General features: G+C 56.0%; 7 protein-coding genes across 7 annotated transcripts; 5 read left to right on the top strand and 2 right to left on the bottom strand.

Moving 5' to 3' along the window:
- Positions 1 to 57: 57 nt before the first annotated feature.
- Positions 58 to 1,569, top strand: B0I36DRAFT_99661 (BAR domain-containing protein). Its single transcript, XM_046163710.1, has 3 exons — positions 58 to 646; positions 772 to 978; positions 1,087 to 1,569. The coding sequence occupies exons 1-3, from the start codon at positions 463 to 465 to the stop codon at positions 1,479 to 1,481; spliced, it is 786 nt and encodes a 261-aa protein (XP_046013519.1). The 5' UTR covers positions 58 to 462; the 3' UTR covers positions 1,482 to 1,569.
- Positions 1,570 to 2,037: 468 nt separating this feature from the next.
- B0I36DRAFT_347867 (uncharacterized protein) lies at positions 2,038 to 3,801 on the bottom strand (the record flags this gene model as incomplete). Its single annotated transcript, XM_046156624.1, has 1 exon — positions 2,038 to 3,801. The coding sequence occupies one exon, from the start codon at positions 3,799 to 3,801 to the stop codon at positions 2,038 to 2,040; it is 1,764 nt and encodes a 587-aa protein (XP_046013518.1).
- Positions 3,802 to 4,256: 455 nt separating this feature from the next.
- B0I36DRAFT_361462 (uncharacterized protein) lies at positions 4,257 to 4,838 on the bottom strand (the record flags this gene model as incomplete). Its single annotated transcript, XM_046158480.1, has 2 exons — positions 4,257 to 4,325; positions 4,479 to 4,838. The coding sequence occupies 2 exons, from the start codon at positions 4,836 to 4,838 to the stop codon at positions 4,257 to 4,259; spliced, it is 429 nt and encodes a 142-aa protein (XP_046013517.1).
- A 2,381-nt stretch (positions 4,839 to 7,219) lies between these two features.
- Positions 7,220 to 9,960, top strand: B0I36DRAFT_347865 (uncharacterized protein; the record flags this gene model as incomplete). The annotated part of the gene is made up of 2 exons (XM_046156623.1): positions 7,220 to 9,467; positions 9,638 to 9,960. 2 exons carry the CDS (start codon positions 7,220 to 7,222, stop codon positions 9,958 to 9,960), a joined length of 2,571 nt encoding a protein of 856 aa, XP_046013516.1.
- A 1,542-nt stretch (positions 9,961 to 11,502) lies between these two features.
- On the top strand, positions 11,503 to 13,545 carry B0I36DRAFT_347864 (uncharacterized protein; the record flags this gene model as incomplete). Its single annotated transcript, XM_046156622.1, has 5 exons — positions 11,503 to 11,648; positions 11,737 to 11,934; positions 12,436 to 12,558; positions 12,880 to 12,994; positions 13,366 to 13,545. 5 exons carry the CDS (start codon positions 11,503 to 11,505, stop codon positions 13,543 to 13,545), a joined length of 762 nt encoding a protein of 253 aa, XP_046013515.1.
- Positions 13,546 to 14,373: 828 nt separating this feature from the next.
- B0I36DRAFT_319844 (ribonuclease T2-like protein) lies at positions 14,374 to 15,985 on the top strand. The gene has a single exon (XM_046153467.1). The coding sequence runs from the start codon at positions 14,475 to 14,477 to the stop codon at positions 15,720 to 15,722; it is 1,248 nt and encodes a 415-aa protein (XP_046013514.1). The 5' UTR covers positions 14,374 to 14,474; the 3' UTR covers positions 15,723 to 15,985.
- Positions 15,986 to 16,228: 243 nt separating this feature from the next.
- On the top strand, positions 16,229 to 17,383 carry B0I36DRAFT_361459 (uncharacterized protein; the record flags this gene model as incomplete). Its single annotated transcript, XM_046158479.1, has 1 exon — positions 16,229 to 17,383. The coding sequence occupies one exon, from the start codon at positions 16,229 to 16,231 to the stop codon at positions 17,381 to 17,383; it is 1,155 nt and encodes a 384-aa protein (XP_046013513.1).
- Positions 17,384 to 17,395: the final 12 nt, after the last annotated feature.

The following is a 17,395-nucleotide window of genomic DNA, read 5'->3' as shown; positions in this document are numbered from 1 at the left end:
GTCGATCTGTCCGTCGCTGACGTCGATTCCGCCCGGAGCCAACGTCGCAGCCCCCACTTGCATTCCCTGGCCGGCTGTCTGGTGCCGCCCGTGTCAAGGCTCAGCCACCGGCCATCTCGTCATGCTGCTCGACTGCGGCCCAAAAGCAACAACACCTCGCTCTCGCCGCTCACCACACATACACACACACTTCGCCAACCTCGACCTGCACACCCATCTCTGCGCCTGTCTTCTCGCGAAACCCACGATACCCCTCGACCCAGCAGCTCTGCCACCCTACGTCCCCCCTGAACAGCCCGCGGCGTCTGCCTGGTCAACCCCGCGCCCGCATCGCCAGAGATTGTTCTCTTTCCCAACACATTGACGGCCACCACGACGCGGGCCCCGGATCCCACCCTTTAGCCCAAGAAGAGGCTTCCAACACACAGCAACCCTCTTGCAGACATCCACACCGCCGCCATCATGTCGTGGGCCGGCTTCAAGAAGAATGTCAACCGCGCCACGACGCAGGTCATGATGAAGACGGGCCATGTCGAAAAGACAAACGACCGCGACTACGAGGTGGAGGAGCGCCGCTTCCGCACAATGGAGGCCGCGTCCAATCGGTTACAAAAGGAGGCCAGGGGTTACCTTGACTCATTGCGAGGTATGTGTGCGGCGGCTTGACAGAGGGGGGAAGGCTGACTTCTTGGATTACCCCCGGATTGGGATTTCTTCCAGGAGTGGGCATCGTGGAATGAACAAAAAAAGGGCTAACGCGGCAATTTGCAGCCATGACTGCTTCACAAATGCGCATCGCCGAGACCATCGATGCGTTCTACGGCGACTCGGGCGCGCGAGACGGCGTGAGCAGGAGTTACAAGCAGGCGGTGGAAGACCTCGACGCCGAGACGATCAAGGCGCTCGACGGGCCTTACCGGACGACAGTATTAGATCCCATCACCAGATTCTGCGCCTACTTCCCAGATGTCAACGAATGTACGTACCCTTACTCTCACGTGGGAACCTGCAGCATGGTTGTGGAGCTAGCTAGCTTCCTTCGGCCATATGTCCCTGACGGCTGACGACTAACCGGGCACCACACAGGCATCAAGAAGCGCGGCCACAAGATGCTCGACTACGACGCCCTGCGCGCCAAGGTCAAGAAGCTCGCCGAGAAGCCCGACAAGGACGTCACCAAGCTGCCCCGCGCCGAGAAAGAGATGGACATGGCAAGGGCCCAGTACGAGCAGCTCAACGAGCAACTAAGCACCGAGCTGCCCCAGCTCATCGACCTGCGCGTGCCCTACCTCGACCCGAGCTTCGAGGCCCTCGTCAAGATCCAGCTGCGCTTCTGCGCCGAGGCGTACAGCCGCATGGCCCAGGTCCAGCAGTACCTCGACGCCGACACGAGGGAACAGTACGCCCAGGGACACCTCGATCAGCGCGTGGAGCAGGTGCTGCAGGAGATTCGGGAGCTCAGCATCAGCGGTACGGTCTAGACTTTTGGCCTGGTATTGCTGCTTATCTTTTTCGTTATTGGTCCAGAGCGATGGTCGCACAAGCTGAATGCCTTGGCTCACTTTCTTTGTCTGGCGTTCTGGGAAGAACATTGAGGTTGATGAGGGACTTGGTGGTCATGTCGTCACTCTCACGGCTGCCTATGGGCTAGGCATAATCATGATAAAAACATCGAAACGTCCATTTCACGTGAATGTGAACCATTTTCCCATGCAAAGATTAGGATCACTGTATGGGCTTCGACAGCGGCACAATCCTGATCATGGCTGCAGCCGGTCTGCCCGCCTGGGTGGTCATACCTAGTAATTGCCATAATGATCCCCACTCAAGGATCACAGCGGAGCCATGACAAGCAGGAATTAACTGAGGTGTTTCCTTGCCTACAATCTATTTGGTACGACCGGCTGCTCGAAATCTGGTAGCTAAGTAAGCAAAGTGGTCTCTCCGTGAGGCTGCATATGCCACAAACTCTGCTCTAATCGACCGTATCTGCCCACACCGTCCCTTTCCCTGCTTCTGCGTTGTTTCTGGTGGTCCTTATGCTAGAGCCCGGCCATGGAGGCCATAGCGGCATTCGCGGCAGCGGCAAATGCCTCCTGCAAGACTGATGTCTTTCCATACAAGTCGTCGGAGGTTCTGGAGACTTTCCAATGTTGAGCTGTCTGGGATAACGTGAGACACAACAATCTCCGGGATCCATCGGCACATCTCCTCAAGCAGAACTTGCAATCTCCTGGTTGCAACTTCATAATACTCATATATGTCATCGTCGGGGTATCCCATGAGAGACAGATATTCTTCGTGTTGCGAAAGAGTTTCCAGTTCCATATCCCATGGGACATGGTATTTGTGTTGCCGACTCTGGATGTACATATCCTCTTCGGCCTGCGGAACAATTGTCCATGCCTCTCGCGTGTAGATGCTTCGGGAAGAGTCGAAATCCCCATTTCCATGAAAGTCAGCAGGTTCGAGGTGATTCCAGTGGTTCTCGTCATAGTCATGGCTGGGTTCTTCATCAGCAAGCGTGTCTTGCTTGTCATGACCACCACATGAAGACTCTTGGTCTTCCAAATCTGGGAAAAGTTCTTCGTACAAGCACAATGGTTTGTCAGGGTCGTGATGGCAACAGCATTCTGCCTGATTCTGGGTAGGAGGCCGACTGGTCTTTTCAGAGAAATTCTGTGGTAGCCACTCGATAATGTGTAGCTCCTCCAGGCATTCAAAGAGATCTGTGAAAAAACCGAATGGGAAGATGTCATCTCCGTCTATCAAAAGGAGCTTTTGTGCTCCCGACAGTGCCAGTTGCTTGACCCTAAACAGGTCTGCTGGTTTAAATTGCGTGACGTCCCAGTCGTGGCCATCGGGAAGCGGAACAGTGCAAGTGTGGTCGATTGCCTTCAGCAACAAGGTGTCGATGTCGAAATTGAACCAAGTCAGGGCAGGAGCGGATCTGGTTGCATAAGCGAGCTTGTAACCCTGGACCTGTAGCGTCCCTCTGGATTCTTTGCATGTATGCAGTAGTGCTGGTACCGGGGCATGGCTGAATAAAGCTGCCTTGCGCATAAGGTCCCAGGCAACCTCCTGATAATCCATGACCCAATTGAGCTTGATTTCGGGGGTTAAATCGCCGAGGAACCTATTCCGCTTCGGGCCTTCTTCTGCCTTCTTTTGTACGCTGAAGCCGCAATCATCAAGGGTCTTCTGAGACGCTGGCGTATCGATATCTAGGTTGTACAGCCAGTTGTATGCGAAATGGACGTGGTCGTCGTCAATTTCGAAGTCGGGTGGCAGAACGCTCGTGCGGAAACGCTCCATGAATCTGGCTTTGCACTCGTGTCTCTCTTGAACATGGACAACGCGAGGCTGGATTGTTGCCTCGTATATGAGGGCTCGGATCTCGGGCGGCAAATGCGGGAAAGAGTGGAAAGTTTTGGGTGCCATGATGAATACCGTGCCGAGGAGTGCACTCGGGCGTGGGCTCCTCAAGATGCAGCAGCAGTCGTCTTCCCCAGAAGACTTTGTCGGGTGTTGCTCTCGGATGCCTTCGTGGTACGCTTCGGTCTGATGAGGCTCAGGGCAGGAATATGGTGCAGAGGTCGGCCGTGGGCATTGTAGCCTCCTCAGGTGGTGATGAGTATTAGCACCAGACCAAGCAAGAGCCTGCTGTGCGCTGAAGAATTGGTTGGGTGAATGTTCGTGAGGATGGGCGACCTCCTGCTCAGGAGTGGAAAATGCAGAGGAAGCTTGCGTAATAGTCTGGGCAGGAGCGCCCGAAAAGAGTCGGTGCTTGGTGATGCCCATCAGGTGCCTGAAAATGTCAAGTGCTGTACCTGCGCTGAAGGATCTCCCTGGCCAGGTTGTGACTGCCTTGTGAAGCCGGACTGCTTTGCCCCAACGACGCCCAATCTCTCGGCGAGTTCAGACCAGCGCCACCAGCATCCTCAGGAAGAAAGTCAGCTGTTCAATGTTTGCAGGCTCATCAGACAACGGCCCGGATCCTCTGTTCACACTGGGCACAAAGTGAACATGGCACTGCTCTTCATCATAGGTGCGGCAATCCACAGCTCAGCAGGCCGCACTCAACATGTGCACATCCTTCTCCAGGCTGGCATATCACTGAGGCCATGCGAGCTCCCCCCAGTAAACGAGGTTTTCATTCTGGGCAATCGCGCTAGATGACTCCTATAAGCAACGGAATGTTATGATCCAGACCGCAGTCCACCAACAGATTTTTGACACGCCCACGATGGACGTATCTAGGGCTCCTTGACAGCATAGCTGTATACACCGTATATTGACAGAGCATAAGTGACGGTTGTCGTGAACTGAAATAGATGTCTTCGAGAAGCCGTAACTCGACCCCGTCCCCTTCCTCGGTGCCAGTCTGCCTATCCGTCCGGACTTTCGAACTCCGCTCTCCAGTCACAAAAAACACTCTCATAACGCGACACCGCGCTGCTGCATTGGTCCCAATCTACAGACTGGCGCGACCCTTGGCAGTCCTTGCCAGAGTAGTAAGAGCAATAAAATATTTCCTTGTTGAAGCGGTCAGGCCAATAGAGCGCGTTAGCCGAGTGGGTGCCGGTATAGGAGTAGTTGTAGCATTTCCAGGCTTGAAGGACGAACTCGGTATTGTACTTGGTACAGCCGTAGTCGGTATAATATTGAACCTTGACTGGCAAATTGTCATAGGGGATGCGTGTCATCCCGAGATCGTGCGCCGTGACATTTGATAGCACCGGTCCAGGAGTAGGGGCAGCAGCAGGAGCAGGAACGGGGCTAGCAAGCGACAGGGCCCAGAATAGACTTAAAGCCTGGACAGAGTAAGTCCGCAGCATCTTGCCTAGTTGTTTGATAATCGGTATTTATTAGTAGTGGACACATAAGGTAGAATATTAGACTGCTTGACAATACCTTCCAGTTCTAAGGCAACGCTTAGCTAGCAATGAAGTTCAGAATGAAAGATCTCAAGGTCTGTTGGAAGCAGGGAACTTTATACCTATTACTCGAAGTACACGTTTAACGCATATACCTGCCGGGCCATCCTGCTAAGCTGAAATTCCACATAGTTCTAAAGCCTTTCATCCATTTATTCGTCTCATAGTTAGCGAAATTGTTTGCTGGCGTCATTACCAACGAGATAGTTTGCTGGCGTCACTACCAGCAAGATGGTTCTCTGGCGTCATTACCAGCGTTGACGCCAGCAAACGGGGAAAAGACTGATACCAATTACTCTTGTAGGTATGATATCAATACTCTAATAGTTACGGTGGTTTTTGTCTCGATGAGCCCTCTGTCTGGCGAATTGGACCTCCCAGCGTCTGCACAGATTTATTGCCAGCGGCGAACATTCTGCCAAATAGCACGGCCAAATCCAGGCTCGCAAACCTTTTGTCTTGTTGTTATTGTGTATCGCAGAAAGGCGAGCTCCCGGTGCCAAGCGAGCAGGTGACTGGTATTCGTCCACAGCTTCGACTCTGGTAAAGATCGTCATCCGAGTGGTCTATGACGAGGAGTCGTTCGTGGAGCAGTATCTGCATTATTCCGGCCACGGCAGAAGAATATACTTGTTCGCCGTTATTTGTGGAAGAACGCATTGATAAATGGCGCTGCGCTCAACTCGTCAAGATCTGCCGCTTCTTCTGCCGGACCATCACTGCACATCAAGGTCTGACACGGGGCAAGACTCTAGGGCCGCGAAGGTCCTTCCCGATACACTGTATGACAGAATCCCAGACACAACACTAGATGGTGGCCCCGGACAGAGAACCTATCAGAGGCTTCGACCACATCGACAGCAGCAGCAGCAACAACAGCGTGATGCCAGTTCTTCGTTTGCGTTTGTCCACACGCGCGGCGGGAAGACGATTAACAGCAGCCACGCTCCCAAGTTGACAACACGAAAGGTCGTTCCAAACACAACCACATGGAGTATAATGCACATCATCAGCACCACCAGCAAATAAGAGATTCTTTGGGACGACCACGATGACCTCATCTCGTGCGCCCCGATAGCAAAGCTGCTCGGCCTTTATGATCTATTGACCGCAATCATCAACCTCTCCATGTCGAAGATCATTCAAACGCGCAGAGTATAATTAGCATTGTGTATTGGGCCTCGCAAGCCTCCGCCTGATTTCGTTCGCCAGTGGTGAAAATTGATAAAGTTGCGCCCACCATTGATTACACACTTGCAGGGGCAATGACAAATTATGCGCCATAATGTGAGCTCCCGTTTCCTACCAGCAAATGAAATACATTCTTCCATCGCATAGATAGAGATCGTGGGCGGAGTGGCCTCTGATGGCGAGAAAATGAACAACCGGCCGCCACAGCTCTGACCTCAATAGCACAAACGGTCGTTCCATCCACAAACACAAACTGGAAGGCGGCACAGGCATAGAAAAAATGCCGCCAGTCGAGACGCTCTCGGCGGATATATCCTTGTCGCTCCCCGTGATCGAGAACGTGCCACAGGACAGCCAGCAGGTTTAACAGAGCGAGGGCGGACGGAAATAGTCCGGTGAAACGCTGAGTTTGCTTTCCTTGTTCTTTGGTGGCTTAGAGTTGCATCAAGGCGAAGCGATGCATATAGATTGATAGATCCGAACCCTTTTCAGCTCTTGGGATGGTGGTGTGGGATCTCTGCTAAATAATCTACACATGGCTGGCAGGCAAACTGGAGACCTTATAGAGCCCCTAAGACAAGCTGATATCTGCATCACCTGCAATTCTTAGCGACCAGCCTCCTGAGCCTTTTAGAGCACAGTGAACTAGTCGACATTCACGCGTGCAAGGGGGCCAGACTTTTCGGCTGGACCTCAAAAGTGATGGTAAGCCGGCGAAGATACCTGCCTGCGTCTAGATTCTAAACTCAAGGTTATGTCAAAGGCCTGTGGATCCACGTTCTTGATTCTTTCGCTGCCGCCGTCCCAACGTTGGCTAGCGCGCTCTATTAGGCCTCTGGACTGTAGTAGTCTTGCAATCATCCGATAGATTGACACGGACCTAGCGAGCCTAGATTAGCAAGACCTTATTTTCTTGCTCAGGGGTCAGGACCTTGCTTCTACGGGCGGCCTGCCAGAAGACAGGTATACATATAAAATAACTTGACTTCCACTGTCACGATTCCAGGAATCTTGGGAGGCATCCCATGACCATCTCCAAGCGAGCAGCCTCATATTCCATCCTTCCATATAGCCGCTGTCCCTGACAACTAATGATGCGGTCTTACTTGCTCATCGCTGCCACTGCAGCGGTTGCATCTGCCCTGGATGACATCAATACGAAGCCAGACGCCCTTGATACCGACTTCCTCAAGAGCCTGCCTAACCCCGTAGTCAACCTCATTCCGGGTCTCTTAGAGCATACTATTTCTTTCGATACTGACGCTGCCGTCGTTACTGCCGCCGCCGAGGTGGACGAGACCCCCTTGAGCGTCTTCCCTGCTGCCACCAGCGTCCCCATCAACGCTGCAGGAGAGGATGGCGGTGCTCAGAGACGTGCAACCTCGACCCAACAGCGTGCGGTGCCGGAGCAGCTTGCGGCACGTGACGCTTGCGGCCCGGAACCCATCATCTCTAACATCTACAATATTGACGTCTCGAGCTATGCATCCTTTATGGCCGACCCTAAGATTGCGTCGATTGCTTCCGGGGCCGCTACGCCTTCTGGCTATGTCCAGAGCTTTAAGAATCTCTACGGCGCCACTAGCGCCAGCGCATATATGGGCTACACCGTCCTGACGACTGGCTACGATGTCGATGCCTGTGCTAGACAGTGTGATGAGCAGTCTGGCTGCTTGGCCTTCAATATCTTTTTCGAGCGAAGCCCCATGGTCAGCCCCGGCCCCGGCTGCGAGAACCCGGCCGCATTTGCAAACATCATGTGCAGCTTCTGGGGAGTACCCCTCGACAAGACGACAGCTACCTACAAGGGCTCATATAGAGAGGAGTTCCAGGTCGGCATAGCCGGTTCGACGGCTTATACGGTCGTTACTGTGGGCCGTCCCGTTGACGGCTACGTTTCACCTCCGTCGGACCTGGGCAAGGCTTCGATGCAGGCTCCTCTACGCGACTGCGGCGGCACGTGGACGTACATGGGCTACAAGATCTACCAGGACCAGCCGTTCGACCCTCGCCTATGTGGTGCGGCCTGCGATGCCCAGACCGAGTACAACATTGCCCACCCTCCCTCTACAGGGAAGGCGGCTAAGTGTGGTGCCTTTGGCACTTATCTGGTCCAGAAGACTACCTCGTCGGGCACGTGGATCCTGGGCCAGATGTGTACTCTGTATACTTCGACTTATAACGCGACCCTCGCGACTAATACGGGTAGGACAGACCCGGACAGGACTCAGTGGACAATATCCGCCAGTTTCTTCTACTCGCGGGCTGACCGCCAACCCATCTGCAGCTCGTCTATAGAATACCTCAAGGCCGAGGGCCAGGAGTTCTGCTCGTCATTTATTAGCTACTCAGCCCCCTCGGTTACTATTTTAACTTCCGCCACTCCGACCAATAAGGCCATCATTACCGCCACCTTGACTGTCACCGTCAACACCGGCAGCCCGACCACCACATTCACAGGCAATGCCAACTGGAAGCGTGGTGGCAAGTTTGCCCGCCAGGAGGGTCCTTCTTCATCAGAACCCTTGTCGGCGGCTGCCCCTGAGCCCACCGCCGCACCCTCATCGACAACCAACCACGAACACCTCGACGTCGAGGTGTCGGCCATCGCCAACCTGGGCCCCAGCACCATTGCCGTCCTGACCGACGTCGTCACTCAGGCCTTGCCTAGCAACGGAACCACTCCCAGGTTCGCCCGCCGCGCCGTCGCCACACCGACTTCTATCGCGGACTGGCCGACTTCGCGCATCTCTGAGGCCTGCTCTGACGTCGCCGCGGGCACCGTCACCGTGGTCAGAACCCAGTTCGCCGCCTCCCTGACCACGACCACGACCGCGCTGGCCAGCACCACCATCGCTGCCTGCATCATCCCCTCGCAGCAGGCCGAGTACAAAAACCTGATTCCCATATGGGGCGCCTGGGACGCCGCCGGCGCGAGTCCCGGACTCAACCCGAACGGGCAGTACGGTCGCGTCGCCGCCGTGCAGCTGCCGTTCCCGTACTGCGCATACGGCGTCTGCACAAACGTCATCTCCGTCTCCACCGACGGCGCCTTCTTCTTCACCAACCCAGCCAACAGTGCGGAGAGAATCACCATGAACGTCTACCAGGGCACGGGCCAGTACCTATACCCGGGCCAAACCCACGGCGTGTACACTCGTATCACCGGCGCCCAGGGAAGTAGGCAATTCACCATAAGCTGGTACGCCGCGACCTTCCAGTGGAATCACGCAATGATGCACGTCACGGCCACCTGGTACGAAAACGCGCCCAACACCGTCTACTACAAGTACTACGATGCCGTCCAGGTTTATACGAACATCCACAGCATCTCCAAGGGTACGTTTTCCCTCTCTCTTTTTCGTCATCAGGACATCTCTTCTTGCCCCTGTTGCCCCTCTCTCTCTCAACAGGAAAGAAAGAAGGAAAGAGAAACCCCAAAACCAAGAGTATGAAAAGTTATGTTCGACGTGACTCACGAACGCATTCTGTTGCAAAACAATATATAGGGAATACCTTGACCCGCGTCTGGCCCGCTGGGTACATGAAGGCCGGCACGCAGATCAGGATTGACACCACGCCCGGCTCCGACGGCGCGGCCACCTTTGCCGCGACGCAGCGCAACCGTATCGACTGCTGCACAATCCAGGATGGCACAGCTGCACCGAATGGCAGCCCCAGGCCCTCTGAAAAGAAAAGCAAAAAAAGAAATCGAGATCGAGGGGAGTTGGTTGTCAATGCCCTGGCGTTGTCTGTTGTGACGAGCTGGGCGCGCGGCGGGGCGGAGGCATTATCCTCGAAGAGGGGAATCACATCAGCACTTTGCATGTGAAAAATATTGGAACCTCTTTTTGTCTTGGTTGCGGCATCACTGGTATTTTGTGCATGTGCAGGGCTTCAGAGTCCCAGAGATCCTTGAACTGCGAGCAGTCATGAATGATGTTCATGTCTCTTCATGGTGACGGCGCGCACTCTTGCACCGAGGCTGCAAAGGATAAATGCTTCATGCCTTCCGTCTCGATCGGTAGACTCGATAGAAGATCCCCATGTTCAGCAGATGCAGTAAATAGTGTCGGGGAAATGCCGAGGTTACCAGCCAGGCGAGCTAGTGGTAGTGTGCCAGGAGTTCGGGAAGGGTGTTGTATCTTCGCAGCAGTCTACAGGATGAGAAGAAGCCAATCTTGTCCTCTGCACGGGGCAAAGCAATGCAGAACAGCGCGGCTCCCGGTCCGGGCCGGCTACATGGAGCCCGTCTGGCGGCGGCAGTCGAATCTAACATCGGGCTTGTCATTCGTGCAGCGCGCCTTCAAGGGGCTGCGTGCCTGGCAAAGAATCTGTGGGGACCGCGAAGAGGATCAGCAGGGAAGCTGAGCTGGGCAACACCCCTCATGACCAAACGGTGACTGCATCATGACAAAAAGTGGCGCAACATTCGCCGGGCGTAAGTTACCGCTCCGGGCAACGTCTTTATTCGAACTTGGCAATGGGATGAGCCAGGGGGGTGAGCTGTTACCAATCCACTGTCGTCGGGCCAAATGCCGCAAGAGTTCTTGCGATTGCCTGGAGTTCTCTGGAGTGTTCGGCACAAAACCCGGGGGGGGCCGCAGGGCACCCCAGAAGGATAAACCACGCCATGTAGTCTTGCTATTCCAGTCTCTCTCAGTCCGACGTGATGTGTGCCAGTGAGGCATGCAGTCAGAGCTCCATGCAGTTTAGGTCAGCCAGCCGCACCGGAATTAGACATGGCAGGGTTCCATATTGTCAGGTGATTCCAAAACTTCTTCGTTGATCGAATTGCCAGGGTCTGAGTCCGGGCGCTAGTATCGGCGCCATCGTCCGGGCGCTAGTATCGGCGCCATCGTATCAGATATGCCCGGACCGGCAGCCCAGCCGAATGCCTCCGAGTCATTGGCTGGAACGATGGGCACCTGAAGACCAGAGCGTCGACATGACGTTGAGCGGGAGTCAAGAACACGCAACAATGACTCGCACCAGCAATATGTCAAGAAGAACCCGCCCTTTGAACCGCCGCGTGGGGAGATGCTGTGCAACACACTGCCGGACTGTTTGGTCCGTATGCACAGGGAATGTCCAGATCACGGCAAGGGACAAATGCTGCCAGAAGCTGATGCGTAGGGGTCTGTCAAGCACAATTCGCCTGTCTGGCTCATGTGCTCCGAATTAGCGCAAACCCTCTTATAGCAAACCCCTTTGTACGTAGATTGTTGGGTTCTATCAAGAATCCAATCTCGAGGTTTTGCTGCTTACCACCCAAGTATTGGTGAGACTGCCTCGTTTCGGTAATAGCTCCCGATGCGCTTCACTTCAAACGGGGCTTATTCGACCTCCTGGATGCCAAGCATGGCATCTCAAAATGACCCTGAACCACGGCCGATGCGACGGCTTCTCCCAGCACCGGCTGCTGCCGACAGCGCGGTCGACCGGACCCCTGCACATTCCAGCTCCAGGATCGGAGCCGGCTCCGGTGCCTGTGAGCCGTGCCGCCGGCGCAAGACGAAGGTCAGTGTGGTCAGTCAGATCAAGCACAGCCGAGTCGAGGACTGACCGAGCTCGACTAGTGTAATGGGGCACGCCCTTTCTGTTCCAGATGTGCCGGGCGCAAGACCGAGTGTCACTATGTCGAGCACATGCAGCCCAAGGTCATGCGGCAGAAGCTCGACGACGCTGAGAACGAACTCAGGAGCCATCACGAGCTCTTCCGGCTCATACAGTCCCGCAGCGAGGAGGAGTCGGTCGAGATCGTCCGCCGGATGCGGTTCGGCCAGGGGGTGCAATCTCTCTTGCGGTATGTCAGGGATGCCGATCTGCTCGTTCAACTAGCTGTCGAGCCAGATGTTTGGCACAAGTATGGCTTTTCTTAGATTCAAGAAACAACTGAGTGGCTCAGGCACTCCCGAAACCGTTTCGTGTCGTCTTCCCTCACTGTGCAACTGGCCCAGTCTCTGTCATCCTCCATTATCCTGGCTTTGGGCACAGGCGCCGTCGTCAACCCGGCTTCTCATCGAACCATCTCATATGCTTACGTGTAATGGCACATGCAGTGAGCCCACTCCCCGGCCCCGAAGCGCGCCGACCATTGGTAGCCAATGTCTCTTCAACAATGACCTCCGCGCAGACGCCGGGCGGACTTGATGCCCCAAGATACGCGCACAAGCCTTACCGGTCCTCCCTCCGGGGTGGAGTCTTGATGGCGGGATATTCTGTCATGAGCAGCGCAGTCCAATCCGAGCCGAGCTAGGCGGCCAGCAGAAAAGTCCGAACACTCCACAAGGGGCATCCATGGCAGCCTGCCCGAATCAAGAAGGCCCACCGCCTCGCCGAGTAAGGCTGGCCGTGGAGACTGGCAGACCACTGCCGCATTGAGACGTACGAACATCCTGCCGCCGTCTCTCTGGCGTTTCTCTCCGAGGTAATATACCCCCCTACGCATGGTGACGACACTATGATAAGATTGACTGCCGTTTCTTCGAGTCTGAGAGGGCGAAATACAATCGATCTAGAGCTGGGGCACAGCACACAACACAGCCTTCTCGACAGCCTCTTCGCCTCACGATCGTGTCCAGCAGGTGCGGGTCTTTGACCACGGCCGTGATAGCGCAGATGCTTAGCCCTGCCATCTCGAGTTGCTTGGCAATGCTGCTGGAGCTGGAGGGAGGGAGGGCCCGCATCTTTCTATCTTGGACCTGGACAGGTTCGAAGGGATACTGGCACATCAAATAATTCTGCACAGTGCAACAGCGGAAATGCGCAAGTACATTCAACAAGAAATTCTACTTGGTGATCCTTTGGCTCTCATCGCAAGCTCGCTTCTGGACAAGTCAGAGCAGATCATGCCGGCCTGTGATGTAAGAGTTATCGGGGGTGCGGCTTGTTGTCTACCCGCAGCTGGTATCGACTGGTGCATGTACAGACCACTATCAAACTGCTGTGCAATAGCAGGGCGAGTATGCTACGTAGGTACTTACCTTTATATATGGCGGATCATAAGCTTCCATAGTTGACGGATTAATAACAAGCGTTCCACGGAATGATATGACGGGGAGGATGCTAGCACGCTGCGCATAAATTGGAGGAGACCCAGGCCACCTAGGCTGACTGTCCGTCAAACCATCTTACTTGATTCGTGCGACCCGGAAAATCACGAAGCTCGGAGGTCGCCAAACGCCTGCCTAGAGGAGATCAAAGCGGGACGAAACCCATGATTGAAATATACTAGTGGAGGCCACGGCCACATGAGCGAGTATTGCGTGAGCGATTGTTGTCACCCAACTCCACGTCTTCGGTCAAATTCACTACGACGACGCCCGGAAAAGCACCAACAACAAGGACGGTGGAAAATGTCAAGACTAATCGGGAGCAACATCGAGACATGCACCACCCAGGCGGTCTCAACTGAGCGTTACCAGCGAATCACGGCCACGGCGATAACCACGATGGCAGTCGGTGCAACTCCCACAGCCTGCGTGCCGTGCCTTGACCGCGCCAATCAGCACCCTACGACTGTCGTCGATGGCGTGCGGCTGAGAATTCCGCGCTCGCTGCAGGTGCTTGGCTCGTGTGACGGGGATGCTTGTTTGGACGGAAGTCGGCGGGTAACGGGACAAAGGGAAAGCTTGTCTCGAGGTGGCTGCTGTATCGGGCCTAGGCTTGGCGTCAGCTGGTAGGCGTGCAGACGAAAGAGGCAGGTGTCAGTTGCGAGGCGTGGCCAATGGCAGAGCTGAATCAGGGGGTGGGGTCATAGGCAATTGCCTTGTTCATTCTGGCACCGTGACCCCCTTGCTCTTGCCCTGAATGGGGCCCCCTGCCCATGGGGTCTTGCACGTGCCTGTTTGATGGCAATTGGGAGGAGGATGGACAAGTACGCTTCTGCATGTCGAAATGAGGCACAGACGAGGGCTCTCGGTGAGCACAGCGAGCAATTGGTTTCTGTCTCCTCTGTCCAGGCTGAGGCTACGAACAAGGGACATGCTAATCAACCTAGCCTTCTGGTCGGGCGGGCAGCGACTCTCGGCGGCCCGGCCACGGGGACCGGCGGGGAACGCTGATTTGCTCGTCGATGCTATCGAGACATGAACGTCGTCGTGGCGATAGCTCGTCCCGATCCACCCGACCACTTGCCTTTCTGGCTGCTAGTGTTGGAGCTGTCAGACCCTGGGCCATGTATAAAGCCAGGGCCCTGCGGGAGATCTGCCTCCTGGATTTCATGTAGGTAGATCTTTGTGTCCACGTCCCATCACGACCGCGACTGACAAGAACGTAGTCTGCCAGCCCGCCCTGGTTCCGTGTCGCTCTCTCCCTCTTCTCCGTCTACAGCAGCAGTCAAGCATGTTTGGCAAGACGTGCCTCCTGCCCCAGGCAGGCCTGCTGCTCGAGTCGCTCGCCGGGCTCGCCCAGCTGCAGTGCCCGCTGCTCGCGACCGGCCCCCAGAGCTGCCACGCGCCCAACCCGGACAGCCTCAACTCGTGCTGCTACAACACGCCTGGCGGCCAGCTGTTGCTCACCCAGTTCTGGGACACGGCGCCCTCGACGGGGCCCGCCGACTCGTGGACGCTGCACGGCCTCTGGCCCGACAACTGCGACGGCTCCTACGAGCAGTACTGCGCCCCCGAGCGCGAGTTCACAAACATCACCGCCGTCCTCGCCCAGGGCGCCCCCTGCACCCTCAACTACATGCAGACGTACTGGAAGGACTACCAGGGCAACGACGAGAGCTTCTGGGAGCACGAGTTCAACAAGCACGGCACCTGCATCAGCACCCTCGACCCAAAGTGCTACCGCCGCCACCAGCCCGGCGACGAGGTCGTCGACTACTTTGTCCGCGCCGTCCAGCTCTTCAAGACGCTGCCCTCGTACGCCTGGCTCAAGCAGGCCGGCATCGTCCCCTCAAACACCCAGACCTACACCCGCGCAGACATCCAGGCCGCCCTCAAGAAGCACCACGGCCACGATGTCATCATCAACTGCAACAAGAAGAAGGAACTCAATGAGCTCTGGTACCACTACAACGCCTTTGGCTCCGTCGTCAACGGCCGCTTCGTCCCCGTAGACCCCGTTGGCAGCCCCTCCACCTGCCCAGAGACCGGCATCAAGTACCTCCCCAAGTACGACACTTCAGTCCCTCCACCTTCGACCACCACCACCACCACGACTGCCAGCCCAACCACCACCGCCGCGCCCGCTCCCACCGGCACCGTCGCCCTCTCGGGCAAGGGCTACCTGTACGCATCCACCGGCACCCCAGCCTCGGCTGCGGGTTTCCTCATTAGCGGCGGCAAGTGGTACGCCACCGGCGGCACCCCGGCCACCTATACGGCCACGCCCAACCCCGACGGCCTGACCTTCACGCTCAACTCGAGCAAGGGCAATTGCGCAATCCAGGACGCCGCCGACTCGAGCCTGCTTTGCAGCGCCGATGTTGTCACGGGCAGCAGCTTCGGCTGGAACGGCCAGGCGCTGACGTACGGCGGCTCGCCGGCCTTCTTTGCCGACAGCGTGCCGCAGGGCCAGACGCAGGCCACGGTATACGCGGTGGAGAAGGCCGTGGGGGTGACGTTTAGCTGGTCTCCGCGGTAGATGGTCTGTGGGGGATTAGATGGCAGTAGCTAGAAATGACGTTATGAATAATCGCATCGTGTTTTGTGCCTCAGTCATCGTTGAGCTTTGTTGACGAAGTTTCGAGCATGGTTATGTGGCATGTGCGTAGAGGAATTCTTGGGTTTACGGTGGTTTTGGTCAGAAAATCTGGATATCAGGCACGAACTATACGGCATGTGAACAAGCAGAGTCAAGGTACGCTAGGCATACTGCTCCGAACGATCTATCACGCGTAACGCTGGCCGTAGTGTGTGTGCTTGCCTCACGCCGAACGGTTATCTCGACAGCTTGTACACGCTGCTTTCCATTGAGCCTGAGTTTCCAGTGTGTCAGGCAGGCCGACCATTTCCACAGCAACAAGGGCTCAGAACTCGACTGACACCATGCGCGGTGAAGACCGCGTCCTTTACTTCTGACCCAATGCTCAGTACGCAACAAGCACCACTCCTCTGCCAATCCTGCTTCATATCCGACAGCGCGTCAAAATGCCTGGGCATCTAAGTCATTTGCTCACGCCGGTCAATCGCCTGGATCGCGACCAGCATATGAAGGACAACCCGCCTCGCCCCTACCGGCCAGGTTACAAATTCTCAGCACGCCCTCACAAACCCCCCGCCGCCTTCTGGCACAGAGATTCCCCGCGAACAGGTCCCTATGCCGATGAGATCTGGTTACAGTCTGTAACGCGCATGGAGGCTGTCCTGAGAAATCCTCCTCTGGAAGCAAAGGGTACCTCTCATCGCGTACTCCGCTCCCACCGCACAATCACACTCAAGATCACCAAGATCCTCGGCGGAAAGAAGGACTACGATGATGTATACGTTGCCGTCTGCACCGTGTCGGGGCACTCTACTCGCTATCTCAACCTCCCCAGCACAGTAGTTGCCAAGATCTACGACCTGGTGTACTACAGCCTGCGGAGGAAGAACGCGTACCTCAACGCCGCACACAAGGCCGATGGGGACTACTCTCGCGAAGCTGCCGTCCACGAGCGGCTCTCCTCTACCAAGACAACTAGCTCTAGCTCTTCAACTTCGCCGTCCTTCACCCCGACATACTACGGTGCCTGGACGTTCGATGTCGCGGTGTCGTACCCTGCTGTACCGAAGGTCGAGAGCCGTGCAGTCCGGCTCCTGCTCATGGAGTACATCTCTGGCCCATCCTTGGATCGCGTGTGGCGCAAATACCTTTGGCAGCTTTTCATCCCTTCGGCGGAAGAATACCGCATGACGATTTGGGCGGCCGTTCTTGACGCTCAGGCTCGCCTGGCAGCCTGCGGAGTTAAACATCGTGACGAGGCACTACGGAATATTGTCATCTGCCCCGGACCGGCGGAGACGAGTGACGGATCACTGGATATCGTAAAGCAGAAGCTCCTGCCCCCGCCGAGGGTCGTGGAAATCGATTTCGAAAAATCGGGTTTGAGGCCGCTGCCTGGTGGCCGAGATTCGCGGCCTGAGAATCCAATTGACCGTGAGTGGGTGGCACGCGCCTTCACGGAGCTCGGTGGCTGGCTTCCGTATTGGTACCACCATGATGCATCCCGACGGAGGCGGTGGCTTGTCAGGCAGTTTGGTGGCGAGAAGCGGGAGGCTTACCGGCCGATCAAGCAGGATCTTGGATCTTTGCACTTGCAGTAAACACTGAACTCC

Source organism: Microdochium trichocladiopsis (assembly GCF_020744255.1).
Source record: "Microdochium trichocladiopsis strain MPI-CAGE-CH-0230 chromosome Unknown B0I36scaffold_4, whole genome shotgun sequence".
NCBI classification, from domain to species: Eukaryota; Fungi; Ascomycota; class Sordariomycetes; order Xylariales; family Microdochiaceae; genus Microdochium; species Microdochium trichocladiopsis.
Note: the sequence above shows the minus strand (reverse complement) of the source record. Positions and strands in the feature narration are given on the sequence as shown.